At 30.5% G+C, this 18,163-nt stretch overlaps 1 protein-coding gene across 5 annotated transcripts in view; it reads left to right on the forward strand.

Annotated features, from left to right (window-relative positions):
- LOC143253045 (conserved oligomeric Golgi complex subunit 5-like) overlaps positions 1-18,163 on the forward strand; it is a 94,232-nt gene that overhangs the window by 66,139 nt on the left and 9,930 nt on the right. For 4 of the 5 annotated variants that reach the window (XM_076506151.1, XM_076506152.1, XM_076506154.1 and 1 more), the window contains 6 exons: positions 6,424-6,501; positions 10,530-10,611; positions 13,360-13,555; positions 14,239-14,400; positions 16,454-16,553; positions 17,959-18,069. In XM_076506151.1, the coding sequence (XP_076362266.1) occupies positions 6,424-6,501; positions 10,530-10,611; positions 13,360-13,555; positions 14,239-14,400; positions 16,454-16,553; positions 17,959-18,069 (729 nt within the window). The remainder of the gene's footprint in view (positions 1-6,423; positions 6,502-10,529; positions 10,612-13,359; positions 13,556-14,238; positions 14,401-16,453; positions 16,554-17,958; positions 18,070-18,163) is intronic. The other variant, XM_076506155.1, reaches the window with a different exon arrangement.

An 18,163-nucleotide genomic window follows, 5' to 3' on the forward strand; every position in this document is an offset into this window, starting at 1 on the left:
AAATTTATTTCTAAGTACTGCTTTCATTTTGTGAACTGTATACTGAAGTTAACTGTTACTTCCAAAGTATCATGTTCCAGCTCTCATGTTATCGCTGAAGGTACTTGTTCTATCATCAATTGTTATTAGTCTGGTGGCCATGATTGTATATTATTGCCTTATATTGCAGTTTCTTTTACATGGATGTTTAACAAAGGGTGGTGAAATCAGTATTATTAAACTGTACATTTTGACAAGATTTTATCAAAGTTCTTTACCTAAGTGTGTTACTTACAAGATTATCTTACTGAAGTTCGCTACTATTAAAAATCATTGGAGTTGCATCAGGACGAATTTGCAGTACAGTATTTGTAGTCAAATGAGATTGCTATGATTCAACCATTTTATTTGTGGAAACAGCCATTAAGTTTGGGAATTACATGGAAGTTTATTATCCTTTTGAATTTCATATTTACATTTATTACCTTGTCAACACTGCCGAGGAGGTATATTCACATTCACAACAACAAACGTTTTTTTTTAACCAAGAAGTTTTCTTTTCTAACTATATATATATCACTCACTTTGAGGATGAGGGTGTTTTATACCTGATTAACTTAAGGTAGGTTTTGAAGCTCATATTATTCAAAATACACTGTTGCTTGAGTTTTTGGACTTCTTTAGAGATCACTGAAATTTCTCTTCTTCAGTGTATTGTTTTTTAGTCCTAAGTAGTGTAGCAGACTTGCAGTACAAATATCCTTCCTCATAAAAGTCAGGTAGGATAGTTTTATTGAATTATCAAAATTTACTGTAAAGCAAATGTAGACGTGTATGTTGTCTATGGCACCACGACTCGTATTTATGGCAACATATGGCTGCATGAGCATATATAAATAGTTCTTATGAAATGTGATAAACTTTGCTTGAGCTATCAGATTTATGAACACTTAAGTTAACTCTATAACTGTTGGAGCAGAGTGCATTTCTTATGTATGTAATTTTCATATCTTATTACAGCATTTTCTTATACAGTCTCAAAGCCACTAAAACAGTTTGTTTGTAATTTTACAATTGAATTTTTTTCTTTTGTGACATCATGCTAATTACTTATCCAATATCAACTAAAAATTTATTGCAGTTCACTTTTTGCCTTACTGCTCTTATTAACTTAATTTTGGTATATGTAGATGCAGTGCACTCTTTGCAAACATCTAGTATTAAAACGTATTTAAAATAAAACTCGGGACTTATTCAACATTAACTGCTTCAATTTTTCTGCCCCTTGGTGTTGATTCATGTAAGTGCTGAGGGGACCTCCCAGGGAAGATTCTGTTCTTTCAGTTTACCTCCTAAGGATCTAAATATCCACTCGCGTGTTTGCTGTGCATGGTGACCCATGAAAGAGAGGAGAGGATCCTAGTGGTTGAGGGGTCCAACCCTAACACACCACTTTGGCCTTGAATTCCTGTAGATGGGTAACCCCCCTTGGGCCAATTGGCTGATCCACTTGGGCTAGGGTCAACCAAGTACCAGTGTTGGATGTTCTTAACAGCTGTTGTGGACACTGTATTTGATGCTGATGTTTGGGTATAGTGCTCACGAAACCCTACCATTGCTGCAGTATTCTAATTTGGCATTGTAGTGCATCCCCTCATAGGGCTTCATGGTGGATGGGGTCAGTTTGCATTGAAATATTTCTTTCTTTATTGCAAATTCTGCAAATAAAAACTTAAAAAATAGTCCATACATAAAACCACATCCAGAAGAATCTGAACAGCAATCTTCAACATCTGTAACACCTGTACCTCATTTTCTTATACTACATTCTCTTTCAGACAAATCTTTAGAACAGATGTCTCCCTTTTTCATTCAAAAGGGACTAGAGACACTTGCTGGCTCTTTAAAGTCAGTAAAAAATTTTGCTCTGGTGATATGTAGGTGGAAACATTTACATCTCAACACAGTGAACTTCTCTTGCATTCAAAGGCCATTGGGGATATACCTATTGAGGTTACACCCCATGCTACTTGAATTCATCATGAGGAGTTATTTTTGAGAGGGATTTGAAGAAAATCTCTGAGTTAGAGATTCTCACTGGTTTCTCCACCCAAAGAGTTTCTGCAGTGAGGTGTATCTCCACTCGCAAAGATGGAGTTACATTGCCAACCAATATCCTTGTTCTTATATTTACATAACCATGTTCACCTGCCATCATCAAGGAAGGTTTATCTTAATTGCAGGGTAAGGTTGTACATTCCAAACCCTTTTCAATGTTTCCAGTGTCAGAGGTTCGTTCACTGAAAGACGACATGTGCTCATTGTGGTGGCAAGGAACATGATGCCTATGAGTGTGAAACAGACCCACATTGTGTCAATTGCAATAGCTCTTACCCATCCCATTTTCATTCTTTCCCTAAATGGTTGGAAGAAAAAGACATGCAGCGTTTGAAAACGATTCATAACATTACCTATCCTAAGGCTCGAAAATTGCTGTCTACCACTTCATCTCAGACATATGCTGCTGCACTTCATTTCACAACTACAGTGGGAGTGCAGACAGATCTCTCTGTGCTCCAAGAGAACTTTTCTCAAAACAAATAAAAAGCCTTTAATTTCTCTCTCTCTAAAACCGTTTGCATGCACTTTTGCACCAACGGGGTATTCACCCTGGTCATGAACTCTGTATCAGTGAAGTTGCACTGCCTGTGGTCCCTGAGACCACAGTTCTTGGGGCTTATCTTTAACCGTAAGCTGACCTTTATTCCACACATTAAGCAGCTACGGGTCAAATGTACAAAAGCACTGAACATCCCCCGTGTCCTCTCTACCACCACTTGGGGAGTGGATCGATGTTCTATGATAGATATATCATGCTCTTATTCGATCAAAACTTGACTATGGATCACTAGTATATGGCTCTGCCAGACCTTTGCTGGACCCCCGTTCATCATCAAGGACTTCGTCTCTGCACTGGGGTTTTCTGCCCTTTCCCAGTTCAGAGCTTATACATAGTCTCATGAACCTTTTTTGCACCTCCGCCGTTTGCAACTGACTTTACTGTATGTATCGAAACTTTGTTCCATATCAAAGCATCCCACCTGAGGTTGTGTTTTTCTTACTCAGTGTTATTGGTGATGGTAACACTGTCCATTTTGGTAAAGTTTTAAATTTTTTAAAGGGTATTAATCTTTTTAATGCTATTTAAGTTTTTAATTTATACATTAGACCTTTTTTAATGTGATTCCCTTTTAAGAATCAAAGTACATCTAGTTTGATTTGAAAATATAAAATGGCTGTAACATCAAATAACTCAAAACTAGGACTGAAAAGGTCAACTTCAGGTGACTAATGTTGCTGTTTGAACTACCTGTTAGTCATCCTGGTGAGTTATAATAATTAAAATCTTGCTACAAGTCTTGAAACTTTTGTTACTTTACTTTCTGAAAATGACCATAACGTCAAATAACTCAGAACCAGGACTGGAAAGGTCAACTTCAGGTGACTAATAGTAGTTTCTGAACATACCTGTTAGTTTTCTGTCTGGTTATGATAATTACAATTATGCTACAGAAAGTCCTTTACAACTTGTATTTCTGTAGTTTTTCTCTTTGTCCTGTAGACTAGATGTAAAAATTGGATTTAGTGCTATTTATGTTTTTAATTCAAAAACTAAAGTTTGTTTTGTTTTACTTTAATTTCCTATTATGAATTTTACTAATTTTACTTTATTTTTAATTTTTTACAAGATGTTTGGTACCTATATCCAAGTTGCTTTGTGTCATAAATCACCAAACCAACAAACCAATCAATATTTCTGGTATAATAGGGAAAGAAAGTTGTTATGTTAGTGACAGCATAGTTGATCCTGTTTTACAGGGATATCCAGTTAGAGACATAAAGTCCTGAAATTTGTTATAAACCTTCTGTGAATGAAATGTATTTCCAGTAATTGTATTATCTACAGAACATACGAGGTCTGTTCAAAAAATATGCGGACTGTTTGAATTGCACAGCTCCAGTTGGTTCCAGGGGAATCCGCTTGGTGTTGCTAGGTTTGCACAGATCAGCTGATTACGACTCCATTTCCCAATTGCAGATATCTTCATTTGTGTATTAGCTACGCGGTTTTAAGTGAAGTGCGATTTTTTCGTTTGGCAGATTTCAGAATGAATGACCTGAAGGAGCAACGACTTGCTGTGAAATTTTGTGTTAAACTTGGAAAATTTATAACTGAAACTTTTGCTATGCTTAACACGGCTTATGGTGATGTTGCTATGAAGCATACGGCATGTTTCAAGTGGCATGAACGTTTTAAGGATGGTCGACAGTCCATTGAAGATGATGAGTGTCCTGGACATCATTCCACGTCAACTGATGACCCACACATCGACAAAATCAACACCCTGGTGCAGGCAAATCGACATCTGACTGTCAGGGAGCTTGCTGAAGAGTGTGGGATATCAGTTGGATCTGGTTATGAGATTTTGACCGAAAAATTGAAGATGCACCACGTTGCTGCAAAATTTGTGCCACACCTGATGACGGACAAACAAAAAGCCCATCGCGTCCAGGTATGTCAGGAACTGCTTGATCGTTCAGAAGAAGATGAAAACTTCTTGTCAAGGATCATAACAGGTGATAAATCATGGGTTTATGGTTATGACATTGAAAGGAAGGTCCAATCGTCCCAGTGGATGGGTGAAACATCCCCCAGACCCAAAAAAAGCTCGCCAAGTTCGATCCAAGGTCAAGGTGATGCTGACAGTTTTCTTCGATGCTAAGGGTGTTATTCACCAAGAGTACCTTTTCGAAGGCTCCACAGTGAACCAGACTTACTACATTGAAGTTCTGAAACGTCTGAGGGACGCCATCCGTCGCAAAAGGCCAGAAATGTGAAGGAGTGGTGACTGGTTTCTCCATCACGACAACGCTCCAGCCCATTCAGCCTCATTACATTAAGATCATAAATGCTTTTGTTAATTTCCTTACCATAACTGTGTATGTATTTGTACAATTTGACTGCTTCATACCACTATAAAAAATAATATGAAATATATCTGCACTATCCTTGTTTTTTTCTTGCTAGAATGGCTGTAAATTTTAATAGGAAATTACAATTGTTCCTAAATAAATTCAAGTTCATAACAGTATATATCTACTCTTTGAACAGTGTCTCTAACTAGTCATCCTACCACACATATAGTAAATTATTTGGGAAACATAACTCATATTATTTAGTAAGATAATGTAATGCATGATCTGCTTGGAACCATAGCTGGCAAGTGTTTCTATTGTTATTATTTTTCATTATGTTAGCTAATATGCCTATATCTGACCTAAAAAGTTTATAACTTTTACATTTTAGTCACTTTTATTGTAATAATAAATAAAAATACACATGAAAACCAAAAAATATAATACTTCCTTGAGCCTTGTTTTTTTGCTGTTGACTGTTGATGAAACTTAAATCTACTATTTTTATACTAATGGTGCTGTTACACAAAATAATTTTTCTTGATTTAAATAATTATACAGAGTAATAACATGTATAAAGTAAATAATGTCCTGCAAGTCATAATTTTTCTAGCTTTCTGCCTATGTGATAAGAACTTTTAAAAATTCAGCTAAGCTTGTCAGTGCGATTTCTATGAGAGTAAAGTTTCAAATCGGATGTGAAATAGAAAGTCCTCTGTATAGAAAATAACATTATCTGATTTGGTAAGTTTACTTTCTTCTGGTTATATACAATGTGGTATTAAATATTAGAGAGAACCATTGGAAATTTGTGTAAGATGGATGTGACAGGTGTGCATGGCAAGTGAGTTTTGTTTTCTAGTTTCTGTCTTGTGCTTAAAGGAGTGTAAATACGTTAAAGAAAAAGGAAGACTTAGAGAACAAATGTCACAATTCTTATACTAGGGGAGACTGAAGATTTTTAAAAATATTTCCTTATAATAATTTAAAAACTTATAACTCGTATAATTTGATTAACTAATCATGTTGTAATATCAAGTTTATTCATAATCAATGACAATAAAGTAATTTAATTAATAGATGGCAACTGGTTTTGCCAGTATATGAGACCTTACAATCTTTATGTCTGTAAATGTATACAAGCTAAGAACAGAGAAATTGTGAGATGGTCTTTAGTACAGAAAAACTCTTGTATGTGGGATATATATTGAGAATTTCCATGAAAACCAAAATTAAGTAACACCTGTTTCCTTTACATACCAACATGGTTTAATTCAATTTTGAATATATTTTTTTTAAAAATGTTATATGTATACTTTTAACTTGTTTGTGACGAGAATGTTAATACAAAGGAGGTGGTAAGCAAAATATTTTAAGACATCTACTTCCTCAACACATCATCAGTTTTGTGTTTCATTTTACAATTAAAAATTAAAGGTTGGTTTTATTTAATATTATAACATACAGGTACAACACTTGCAGAAAGTTTTGGCTAAAAAACGAGATCCAGTGAGCCATGTTTGTTTTCTTGATGAATTTTCCAAGGTAAGAGACAAATCTCTTAACTTTATAAAGTGCTGTAAAACACATTAAGAGTTTTAACACATCCCTCAGGAGCTAAGGGGTGTATTTACACTATACTCTGTTGAATATTTAAAGTAAGTTCAATCCAGAAATTTTCAAATGGTGGTTTTAGATATATCAAGACTACTTTGAGATAAATTTTTGTTTTTTAATTGATAAATTTTGAAATATCCATACCAGCTAATACTAAAGGCTACCTGTTGAGAGTAAATTCAGTATATATCAATAAAGTCACATTCTTATCATCATGAATTAATAAATTACCAACATTTACTGCTTCTGCTATCACCTTTTGATGTTTAGCTTTTTACTGAGATGTGAACGATTTCACCTGCAATTCAGTAGGGAAAATTAAAGCATCACAATAGTCAGCAGTAGGATGAGCAGAGAGGAACAACTTGAAAGCAGCTGCAAGTGTAATATTATACTTTGCATGTGGCAATTATCTACCAATGAATTCTAAATGGTTCTTGAATACTTTGTGTATCATTTATAGACTTCATACTTCTTGTACTTGGTCGTTTAGCTTGTGATAAGCTGGTTGATTTTAGTCACCTTACCACTTTACCCTTATCAGCTCCAATGCTAAAAAAGTGTGAAAATATAGTTGGTATTGATTACTTGATGCTTGTACAGTAATTTTCAGACATGATAAAAAGAAAATTGAAAGAACAAATATAAGTAATATTAAAAAAAATTCTCTATTATTGGAGCAAATTTAAAAATTGTAGGTGGTAATCTTTATTTATTGTATAAGAAGATTTAAATTTTGTTTGATACAACTTTTAAAATATAATTTACTTTTTACTCTTTAGCCTTGTGACAGCATTAATAATTTGAAGATGTGATGTTTTATAGTGCTGTATGATTTCATGGAATGAAAAATAAAGTATTTACAATACTTTAACTTTTGTAACTAAGCATTTTACATCAATTCATATAATGTTCTTAAATTACTAAAAACCCATAAATTCAAACCAGTGTTATAACCTTTTTCTTCTGATGTTTTATCATTTAAAATCAAAGGTATTCAACTTAGGCAAGGATAGATAATGACATTGATGGGTATTTTGGAAAAACTCTAAGGTCAGTAAATCAAAGAATATTAATTCTTTCAGCATGAACTGACCTTATAATTATTTTGTGCTTGTTATAGTTTTCATGCTATAACTTTTAAATTAGTAAGTATATTTTTTCAAACTTTTGCAGATCATCAGAAAATATTAGAAGGCTTTTGTATGAAAAATATCTAACTTTTTTCATTAGGTGTTAAGATTTCTTTTTCTTGTACCTTTTTCGTTTTGAATGTTGGCTATTCAACATGCAAAGTAATTTTAAGATTAAAATACTTTTATAATTTCAGAAAAATTGGAAATTTCACATGCAAAATTTCTAATCTTCAAATAATTAACAAATGTTTTATAAAGAAAAAAACTTATTTTCACTATCAAATCTGTAGAGGTTTGATTGATTTGACTAACCACATGATAAAAATTAAGAAATATGAATAATGTATTTTATTTGTTTGTTTGTTTTAGAATGACTGCAAATTATAACACAAAAACATGTATGTTTAATCTAAATAGATTAAATTGCATAAAATTATACATTATATATATTTATTAGCTTTATTATATTGACTTTTCAGTCATACCTAGCTAACATTACAGAAGTTGCAATGCCAATGGTGCATGTGCATTAAGGTTACTGTATCCAACAATATAAAACTCACCTTTACATAGTGAGCCATCTTGGCTGTGTTTTATTGAACTGGTATTTTGTAAAATATAGTCACATTTCAGTTATAATACATCATGTTCAAATATACATTATTGCTATTCACAAATAAGTTCTTAAATTTCAGCTAATTTTCATAAATCATAGAATAGTAAATAAAAATATATATGAAATAATTATCCCTTTTGGCTATGAACTTTACATTTGTTTGCTTTACATAGGTTGCTAAGCTTTATAAAGTTGAAAGTTTTACATGAGGAAGATGCAAGATAAATTTTTTGAAGGTTTTAAATATATGCATTTTGAAATAACAAAAAATCATACATTATTATATCAGTACCACAGAATTCCACTATAATTTATCAAGCTTAATAACTAAACTGTAGTGGGGTCTAGTAAATATAAAATTTCAAACTTACTGGAAATCAGTTGTCTTGGTTTTTGCAGTTTGCAGGCAATGGTGCTAGGTGCACAACAAATTTACATAATTCATATTAAATAGAATTATTAATTATACAAGCTTTAATCCACATTGATAGGGTTAACTAAGCTTATCACTATATCAAAGAGGAGCATACCAAAATCTTGAAAAATAAATAAAGGAAGTGTAACTGGTAATATATGTTAAAACAGTTTTATTTAGCCAAAAAAAAAAACATATTTCAGTGCCACAGGAGGGATATCTTTTTTTGTCAGTATTACTTACTGTAATTCTGCATTTATCATTTGCATATTCATGAAATTTGAGGAGATTTTAGTTAATGTTAGTCTGTTGTGTACAGAAATTTCATTTTTTAATAAAGTATTTTAAAGATTTATTTGTGAGCTTTATTGAATCAGTTTGAGTGAAATGTGATTTTCAGTTTGTTAATTTTCTGATGATATTTGTTCTGTCTGGTTAGTAAGGTCCTTTCTTAGTATCTTGTAGTAACTGTATGCATTTTTTTATAATTTGTGTAAAATGGTTTTTGTAACTATTTTGGTTCTTTTGCCTTTTAAAAAGAATCTCAGTAAATGAACCTTTTTTCTATGTTTTTAAGTGTAACCATTTTTCTTTATCTGTTATTGATCAAATTCTGGTGTAATGTAGGTTTATAATCAGAATTTGTCTCCAGCTGTAATTGAAAAGTTTTTGGAAACATCTTAATTAGAATTCTGAAATTTAGATTAGGGAAAGAAGATTGTTAACTGTTATTTTGTTTGAGGTTTTCTTTGTCAGACATCACTTTTAATGTTTCATAACAGAATGCTGAAACTTATTTAGGTCTTCTGAAGTCATATTAGTAAAAATGTTTTTCAGTTGTTGTTTATGTGCATTTTTTTAAATGCTTTCATGTATGGATTGTCATGATCAGTGTGATAAAATTTTGTAAGGTGTTATTAATTTGATGAGATTGGATGAAAAGCTGGAATTTTAAGTTTAGACACTGAAGTCTGAAGTATGACTTGAACTATGTGTATCCTATCACAAAGGTTAGGAAAGTATTTTATTGTTTAATATATGGTTTGTAAGATTTATAATGCAGCTCTTCTTGGAGTTCTCTCTTTGTTCAAGTTTGATGTGGAATTCATCTTTGTTATAATCTTTATTCACATTAGAAGCCCAGTCTTAGAGCTCAGACTTGTGATTTCATCTGTCTTGTTCATTGCTTTTAGACTGATATCCAAATCTGGATGAAGTCATGCTCTTGTTTGCAGTTGAGGATAGATTGGTGAATTTTATTCTAGTCTCTTATTTTTGAATGATAAGCATATGCGCTAAAAAATTTGAAATCAATGTTATGTACATTCCTTATAAGAAAAGCACTGTGTGTGTGCATGTAGTAAGTTTATCATGCTAATTGTTCATAGTCTAGCCTCTCGAAAGACAATCCTAATTTTGAGATAGTGATTCAGTTAGTTTCCACTCTCAGTTCATAAAATCCAACACTTCTTTGTTATTCTTTCTTGATCCTATATGTGCCTTTGTAACGAAATTTTGGGCCTCATGCATTTCATATTTTTGAAAAGAAAGTTGTATATTTCATTACTGTGACAATAACTTTTTAAAAAGGTTTACAACACCACTCATAATTCCTAAAGTGTGTGTCATCAGTTATGCAGTAAACTCTGAAAAACTTCTGTGTGCTATTACATTTGTTATAACGTGAGCCATACTCTTTATGTAGACTCCCAGTTTTTCCCTTCAATGATATATATTTTTCATAAATGTGAATAACAAAGTTTATTTTCTATTTTTATATATTGAAAAGAATGAGGAGAGAAACATCATGGTTTATTTTTGGAGTATCGTGACAAATATTCTTACAGAATGTTTCTCTAAAACTGCTCAAGGTAAAAATGCTTGTTATAGTACTGTTTTATAAAATGTTTTTAATGTACCATAAATTAATTATCCCAATAAAGAGATTATCCAGTTGAATATTTGAAATACAGCCTTGTAGATTCTGCTATACCATTTTTTATTTTACATTATTTATAAAAGAAATAAAAGTCTTGTTACTTTTGTTTGTTATTTACACAGATATATGAAAAGTTAAAAAAAAATTACTATATTATTGTCATTTACATACTATTGAATAATCAAAACTTAGATTATTTAAGATAGGGGATCATTTAATATAAATATGCAAGTAAAATAAACATACTATTTTAAGAGTGGATTGAAAAGATTAAAGAAACATACAGATAAAAAATCAAACAGAAATATACCAATTTTAAAGAATTATAATTAGTTTGTGACACAATTTGTAATAAATACTTTGTTATAAAAGTGAGAAAACACTGAAGGTCTTTATGACAACCAATGCATTCTTAAACTCCTTTCTGTACATATCACAAAGTGTTACTGAGTTTCTTTCAAAATTTAATCAAATACTTTAATATCGATGTGATTTTAATGTAATTAGTATTATCATACCAAAATTTATATTATCCAAGTTTTATTTTTTATTTCAAAAGAAACCTTTAAAACAATAATTAAAACTTCTATTTTTTGTCACTTGAAAAGATCATGGTTAAAAACCTTTTTGTTTCTTCCCTTTCAGCTCTATGGTATGTAATGTAGATTTTTTGTGCAGATAATCAAAGTACACACATATAGCTTGTGTGTCACTAGCATGAATCAAAGTTTAAGAACAGGGATCAAAGATAAACATTGTAAAAAATCTCTAGTTTAAGATGAACAACAGCTTTAACTTGAATCCACTGCTTATAAGCAATACAAAAGAGCTGATTTAACACTATAATTTCTTAAGGTTGTTGTGTAACTATCAATGTATATATATTTACAGTTGAAGGTGAACTGTTGCTAAATCCATTGTTGATGATTGGTTTGCCTAGTACATAGCTATTTTGTCTCACATTGTACATATTACTTCAATAGACAGTTAAATTGCATTTAGGTTATACTTTTATTTATTAGTTAATTGTGCATTATTTGTTTTAAAATTCATACTTGAAAGTATTAATGATTTTTAAAATATTTCTAATCTTTGCCTTGCTTCTTAAGGGTTAGAAAAATAAACGAGTACTAAAAATTTTTGCATAGGCTAAAAATGTCTGACAATCCCATATCACAAGAAGGAACCCATTCATTTGTTCTGACTTACATAATCAAAGATAAAGAATGACAGAGGAAAATGAAACTTTAAAAATAAGCAATAAGTGAAAAGGTTACTACATGAAATGTCTCATATAACCCAAAGAAGGTATTTTGAAGTTATTCAATAAAGAGGTAAAACATATTACATATTTTCATTTCTTAAATTGAAATGTTAATTATAAAAGACAAAGCAGAAAATAAAATATAAACATTTACTGTAAAATATTAATTTAGACAGATCTACAGATTTTGCAGTTGAATTGTGAAATCTTTAAGATCAAAATATTTTTATACACAATATGAAAATCACATTCCAGGTGAACTTATTTTAGGGTCTGAGTGCAAATAACTACATTAATGAATTTTCATTAGAAATATAAAAAAAATCAATTAAGTATTTTATTTCTCTAAACTTGCATACTTTTAAAGAAGTTCTTGTTAAATTTTAAACAGTTTTATTTTTGGAATGAGATATGACAAGAGCAATCTTACATAAAAAGTAAGTAGCTGGTAGACATAGGATGAAAATGTAAACTTTGCTTTCAGAAATTGTGATCACCTTAATATCTAAGATTATTAAAATTTCAAGTTTTCAAAAAATTGGAAAAGTTGTGAAATTAAATTAATATATTTAAATGAAGTTAAATAAGTAAACAAAATCACGAGAAAGGACTGCATTAGAAACAGCATATTCCATCTTTTGATTAATTCTATTATAAACACAATGTTTTAAGCCAAAACAAAACATATTAAAATTAAACAAAATATGCTGCATTCTTTAAATGCATTGAAGGGTGATATAGATGTAGGATGTTGTGGGCTTGAGCACCCACATATCACTATCCTAATTTCTAGTCCAATTGTGTCTATTTCTTGCGAGATGAGCGAATTGGAGGTTAAGACTGACAGACAGTGTATCCCCACCACAATGTGAGTCCTATTTCTTCAATAACCTCCAAAATCTAAGATATATTTTATAATCCCACATTTTTTAAAAAATGGAGCATATTTTGTTTAATTTTAATGTGTTCTTTTGGTTTAAAAATTATGGTTATATATATATATATATATATATATAAAAGAAAATATCAAATATTACTTACGTTTTTATTAATTAAAAATATGTTCAGATTTAAAGCTCAGTAAAATATAAACAACATTTACAAAAAATGGGCATCTTGTTTTTGTGTAAGGTTTATTAGATTCTGTAGGTTATTATCATTCTTAATTGAGGAATAGTTTAGGATATGTGTTGTCCTTTATTGTAAAGTTGATAGTTAACATATGGTTTCCACTAAAGCTTATATTATCAACATTTTATATATTGTGTATTATAACAAAAATGGTGCAAAATATATTTTGAGAAGTTTCAAAAAATAGTCAGTCTTTGCAGGTTATATTTAATTTCTTCAGTATATTAATATTTTGTTACTATCATGTAAATAAAAGTACTAATTTAATGTCAAAAATATTAATAGAATCAACACATATACGACAAGCATTTGAAGTGGAATACCCCAAACTCCTGAAATTGTATACTGACCTGTGGAAGAGACTCCAACATTTTAACAGCAGCATAAATGTTGTGACAGGACCTGATTCTCTTTTACAGCAACAAGATAGTGGAGATAGTGCTGAAATTTTCACTGAAACTATAGATGCTGATACCTATAAGTAAGTAATTTAACATTTTTTTTTTTAATTTCTGAAAGTTATTTACTGGTGTTTTGTTTATCACTCAAACTCCTTATAAAAGTTTAATATTTTTTTAAATTTATAAACAGGCTCAGTAATAAAAAAAATAATAATTCCTTGAGTCTAATGTAGATTAAATTACAAGTTCCAAAATAATGACTTGTTATTTATCTTATGTGTTTATTGGTATAATTATTCTTTATTGAAAAAAAAACCACCTAATAGGGAACTGTATGTTTTTCATGAATTGTTAAATGTTATTAAAGGTCATTTTTCTCAACAAAAAAAATTAATAAAAAGGTAATACTTTTAATATATAAGATTTTTCACTTTTTCATAAATGTTGTCTTTAGCTTAAAATAGAATATGTACTTGCATTTCACATGTAATTGTTTGAATTTTATGAAACAGGAGTAAAATTTTAAAATTCTATGAAAAAGAAGCAAGAAGGAATTAGTTTATTCCATTAAATGAAGAATATGGCCTCACATTAAGACAGTAGGATAAACTTGTACAAGATATTTTTAAGAGTTTAAAAATTTTATAATATCAAATACAGAAACTATTTTTTGCTCTTATGCCATATGTAACAGATTCTGGTTGGTTTTACATAGAATTTTCTGTGACATTACATTTGGAGAAATCTTGCATTTTATTTTCAGCCCAGAAAAGGCATTACGTGATACCTTGACTTCCTTTGAAAAATCTTATCTTTCTCAGTCTCTCTCTCGTCTTTCGGACTCTGTTCATAAGGTGTTTTCAGGTGGAAACCAGGATCCCCCAACACAAGATGACATAGAAGGCATTGTAAAAATCATTTCAAGGTACTGATGGTTTTGATTTTGTGTTTTTTAAATTTAGTCAGTGTTTTCTTTGAACTATGTTTAAAGGATTATGGCAAATATATTAATAAATGTTGTTTGCAGTTGACATATTATGGTAGGTAAGGCTTTCTGGTATTGTGCAAAATGACACTACATTCACTAGGTCCCCAAGATAATCACTATATCTTGGTGGTCTTCTTTTCTCTATATGTTGGAGTTAGAACTCCATAAAAAAAATAATTTACATAGTACTAAATGTTGCTTTTTTTTCAGCTATTAAGATTCCTTTATATGCTGTTTATCTTCTATCAGACTTAGATAACACTTTCAGCTTGTTAACTGAGTAAAGCCAATCTTTAGGTAAAAGCCTTTTTAAAAAATAAAACATATTATTTGAAAGTAGGAATGTCTGCTTTATTTATGTTTTGGCAGAATCAACATAGTTTGTATTAAAATTGTTATCAGATAAGAAATGTATATCTATGAGATACTTTTTGTCAATATCTAGTTGAAAGCCCACCTGCTAGTAGATGTTAAGTTGGAGCTACATAATGAACTATATCAATATCTTGATCATATGTTTGGAATATAAACACATCTGAGCAGCAAAGAGGTCTTTGTTTGATAATGTTCATTGCTATACTTGTGGAGTAGTTACATCTCGTCAAAAGATAGGTAGAAGTTACTAAATGCTTAGTAGAAAGATAGTTTGATTGTGAACTGTTAGCAAGGAGTTACCAACTTAGAAAAGTTCTCTTTTAATGAAGGTAAAAATTTATCCTGTACAGTAAACAGCGAGAAGTCAGCAAGAGGAAAATATTTAATCCTGACTTGTCACTTAGTGGGGTGCATTTCTTGCTCAAATAAAAAATTGCACCACTCGATCTTAAAATTATGTAAAATAAAATTGTAGGAATTTTTCTGCTCCTTTTAGTTTAAAGTACTTCATAGTTGAAATTAATGCAGTAAAGATTTTATTTATTCATTTTATACATAATTTTTGGCCTGGCATGGCCAGATGGTTAAAGCACTCAGCTCGTAATGTGAGGATTAAGGGTTCGAATCCTTGTCACACCAGACATGCTTGCTCTTTCAGCTGTGAAGGCATTGTAATATGATGGTCAATCCCACTATTCATTGGTAAAAGAGTAGCCCAAGAGTTGGTGGTGGGTGGTGATGGCTAGTGCAGGTAGCCCTCATGTAGCTTTGCATGAAATTCAACACAAACAAACAAACATAATTTTTAAAAATAAATTTAGAATTTGGTTTGATATCAGAGTTAGTGAAAACATTAGTGTTTGTGAATCATCTGATATTTTTTTCTGAGCATAATATGGTACTTCTAACTCCACAGGAGAGAGGTTGAAATAGTTTTCAACAAAACGATGCCAATATGAGTCTTGTAAGTTTATATAATCTTGGCATTTGTCTGAAAGCATTCTTTGTATGCTAAAAAACAACTGCACACTCAAATTTTAGTGTGATGTGCAGCTGTGATGATTTTTTGAGGCCATATATAATTTTCTCTATTTCTAAAGATATAAATATCACATTTATTCCTTGATAATAAAAAATTTAGTTTATCAGTTTACTTGTAATTTTTGCAAGCAAGGTTACATCCATTCTATAATGAGAAATCTTCTGGTGCAAATGAAAGAACATACTAATTTAAGAACGCTTAATAAATCAAGCATGAAAAAGTTATCTGTTTGAATTATTTTAAGATCTTAATAATGGTCAGTTATGAGCAAAGCCTCTTGTGTAAGCAAAGAGCTTTACTCATGCATAAACAAGGATAAGAACTCATTTAGTTTGGTTCAGTTCATAAATTGTTGCTTATTTTATAACCTGTAAGTCTCGTTTCAAAAGTGAATTTAACTTTTTTTTTTTTATTCAGTATACTATTCAACTTGTGCAAACACACTTCAGCATTCCAAATGATTCAGAAACAATAGTATCTGAGTTCAAATAGAATCAAAATGAACTGTAATGTTTTATATGTAAACATAATTTTAAGTTTATATATTTTTCTTTTTCTGTCACAACTTTGTAGTGAGATGACAGTAGCCAGTGTTGACTTGGTTCTCAGCAAAAATGTTGCAAAGACTGTAGGTAATATTGTGAAGATTTTTACAATAAAATGTGAGGATATGGTAAGTTAAAAAAAAAAAAGAAGCATTTTAACTTTGAATTTTTGTGTGACACATCAACTTAAAAAAAGCAACTTTATTTAGGCTACAAATATTTAACAATCTTTTTATGGATAAGTCAGAGTGTATGACATAACTGTTTATAGTTATGTTCAAAATTTGGTAAACCCTCTCACCTTAGGCATGTCATTGCATGGCATAACTTTGCAGAGTTATATTCAAAGTTTAATAAAACTACTTTATTATAATATTATATGAATAAATATGTCATTAAAATGTAGTTAATAAACCAAATTCTAATATTATATGTGTTTTAAGTTTTAAATCTATAAGAAAATATTTTACAAAATCCTCAATCTCCCTAGTATGAGATTTGTAACATATTCTTCCTTCCCTCTTTGATTCATATGCTTCTCCTCCAGAATGTATAAAATATAACACAAATTGCTCATTATGATAAAGTTACTACTCAGGCAAAGTGCAATTTTTATAGTCTTCAATCTTATTTGTGTATAAATTAGAAAATCAGACCTAATTACCTGACACCTCTTCTCCTTCACAAATTGCCTGTCATTCTCCCAGATATTTATTACTATGATTGTGATAACTTTTTTAAACCTCAGCTATGATTGTTCATGTTTTTCCTGTGATGATAAAGTTTGAACTAGAAGGGAAATGTACAGTTCTCTGTGATTTAACACTTCATTTGATAGATTTGGCTTTCTGTTAGTTATAATTAATAAGTATTAAATGTTAGAAAGAACTTTTGGCAGTTTGTACAAGAGAAGATGTGTTAGGTAGATGTGACAGAAAGGGGTATGATTTTGTAGTTTAGGGTTCTGTAACAAGTAAGATTGAAGACTATAAAAAGAATGCTTTGCCTAAGCAACAACAATATTATAATGAGCAACTTGGTTTAAATTTCATACTTTTCAGAGGAGTGGTAAATAAAATGGAGAAGAGGAGATACCCAGAGAGAATTTGTAACAATTCTCATGCTAGGGGAAACTGAGGATTTTGTTTTAATTTTGTCTTGTAAAATTAAGAACTTAAACCTATACAATATTAAAATTTGGATTATTTTTAATGTAACTTACTAAAATCTTGTAACATGCTTAGAAAGATGCCTGTAGTGAAAGTGTTAATTGTGTTACTACTATTTCTATAAGATAAAGTAATGAAGGGATGATGTTATTCCTAGAATTTCTTAGTAATTAAAAGTTATAAATTTTCACTAAAGTATTAATAAAAATAATTTCTTTCAATTAATTTAATTGAAACATTCTGTGTTTTGTATATTTTTGTTTTGGTTGTATGTGTCTATATAATGATGGTTATTTTCACAAAAACACTGAGGTATGTTGTGCTGGAACATGTTTAATTTGGCATATCTCTTCTGTTCTTTAAGATCACAGAAGATGAGGAAGCAACTCAAGTGATTCATCCACCCACATCACATCAACATTTAAATGCTACTATTGCTTACCTTTTGTTGCTGTTTGAAAGCCAACTAACAGAGGTTAGTTTAGCAGGTAGATTCTACCACATTCTCACACTTCATTTTCCAAAGGTTTCTCCATTCATGTTTTCATTGATTTTTTCTATCACCTGTT

The sequence above is a fragment of the Tachypleus tridentatus genome, chromosome 6 (genome assembly GCF_004210375.1).
Source record: "Tachypleus tridentatus isolate NWPU-2018 chromosome 6, ASM421037v1, whole genome shotgun sequence".
Lineage (NCBI taxonomy): Eukaryota > Metazoa > Arthropoda > Merostomata > Xiphosura > Limulidae > Tachypleus > Tachypleus tridentatus.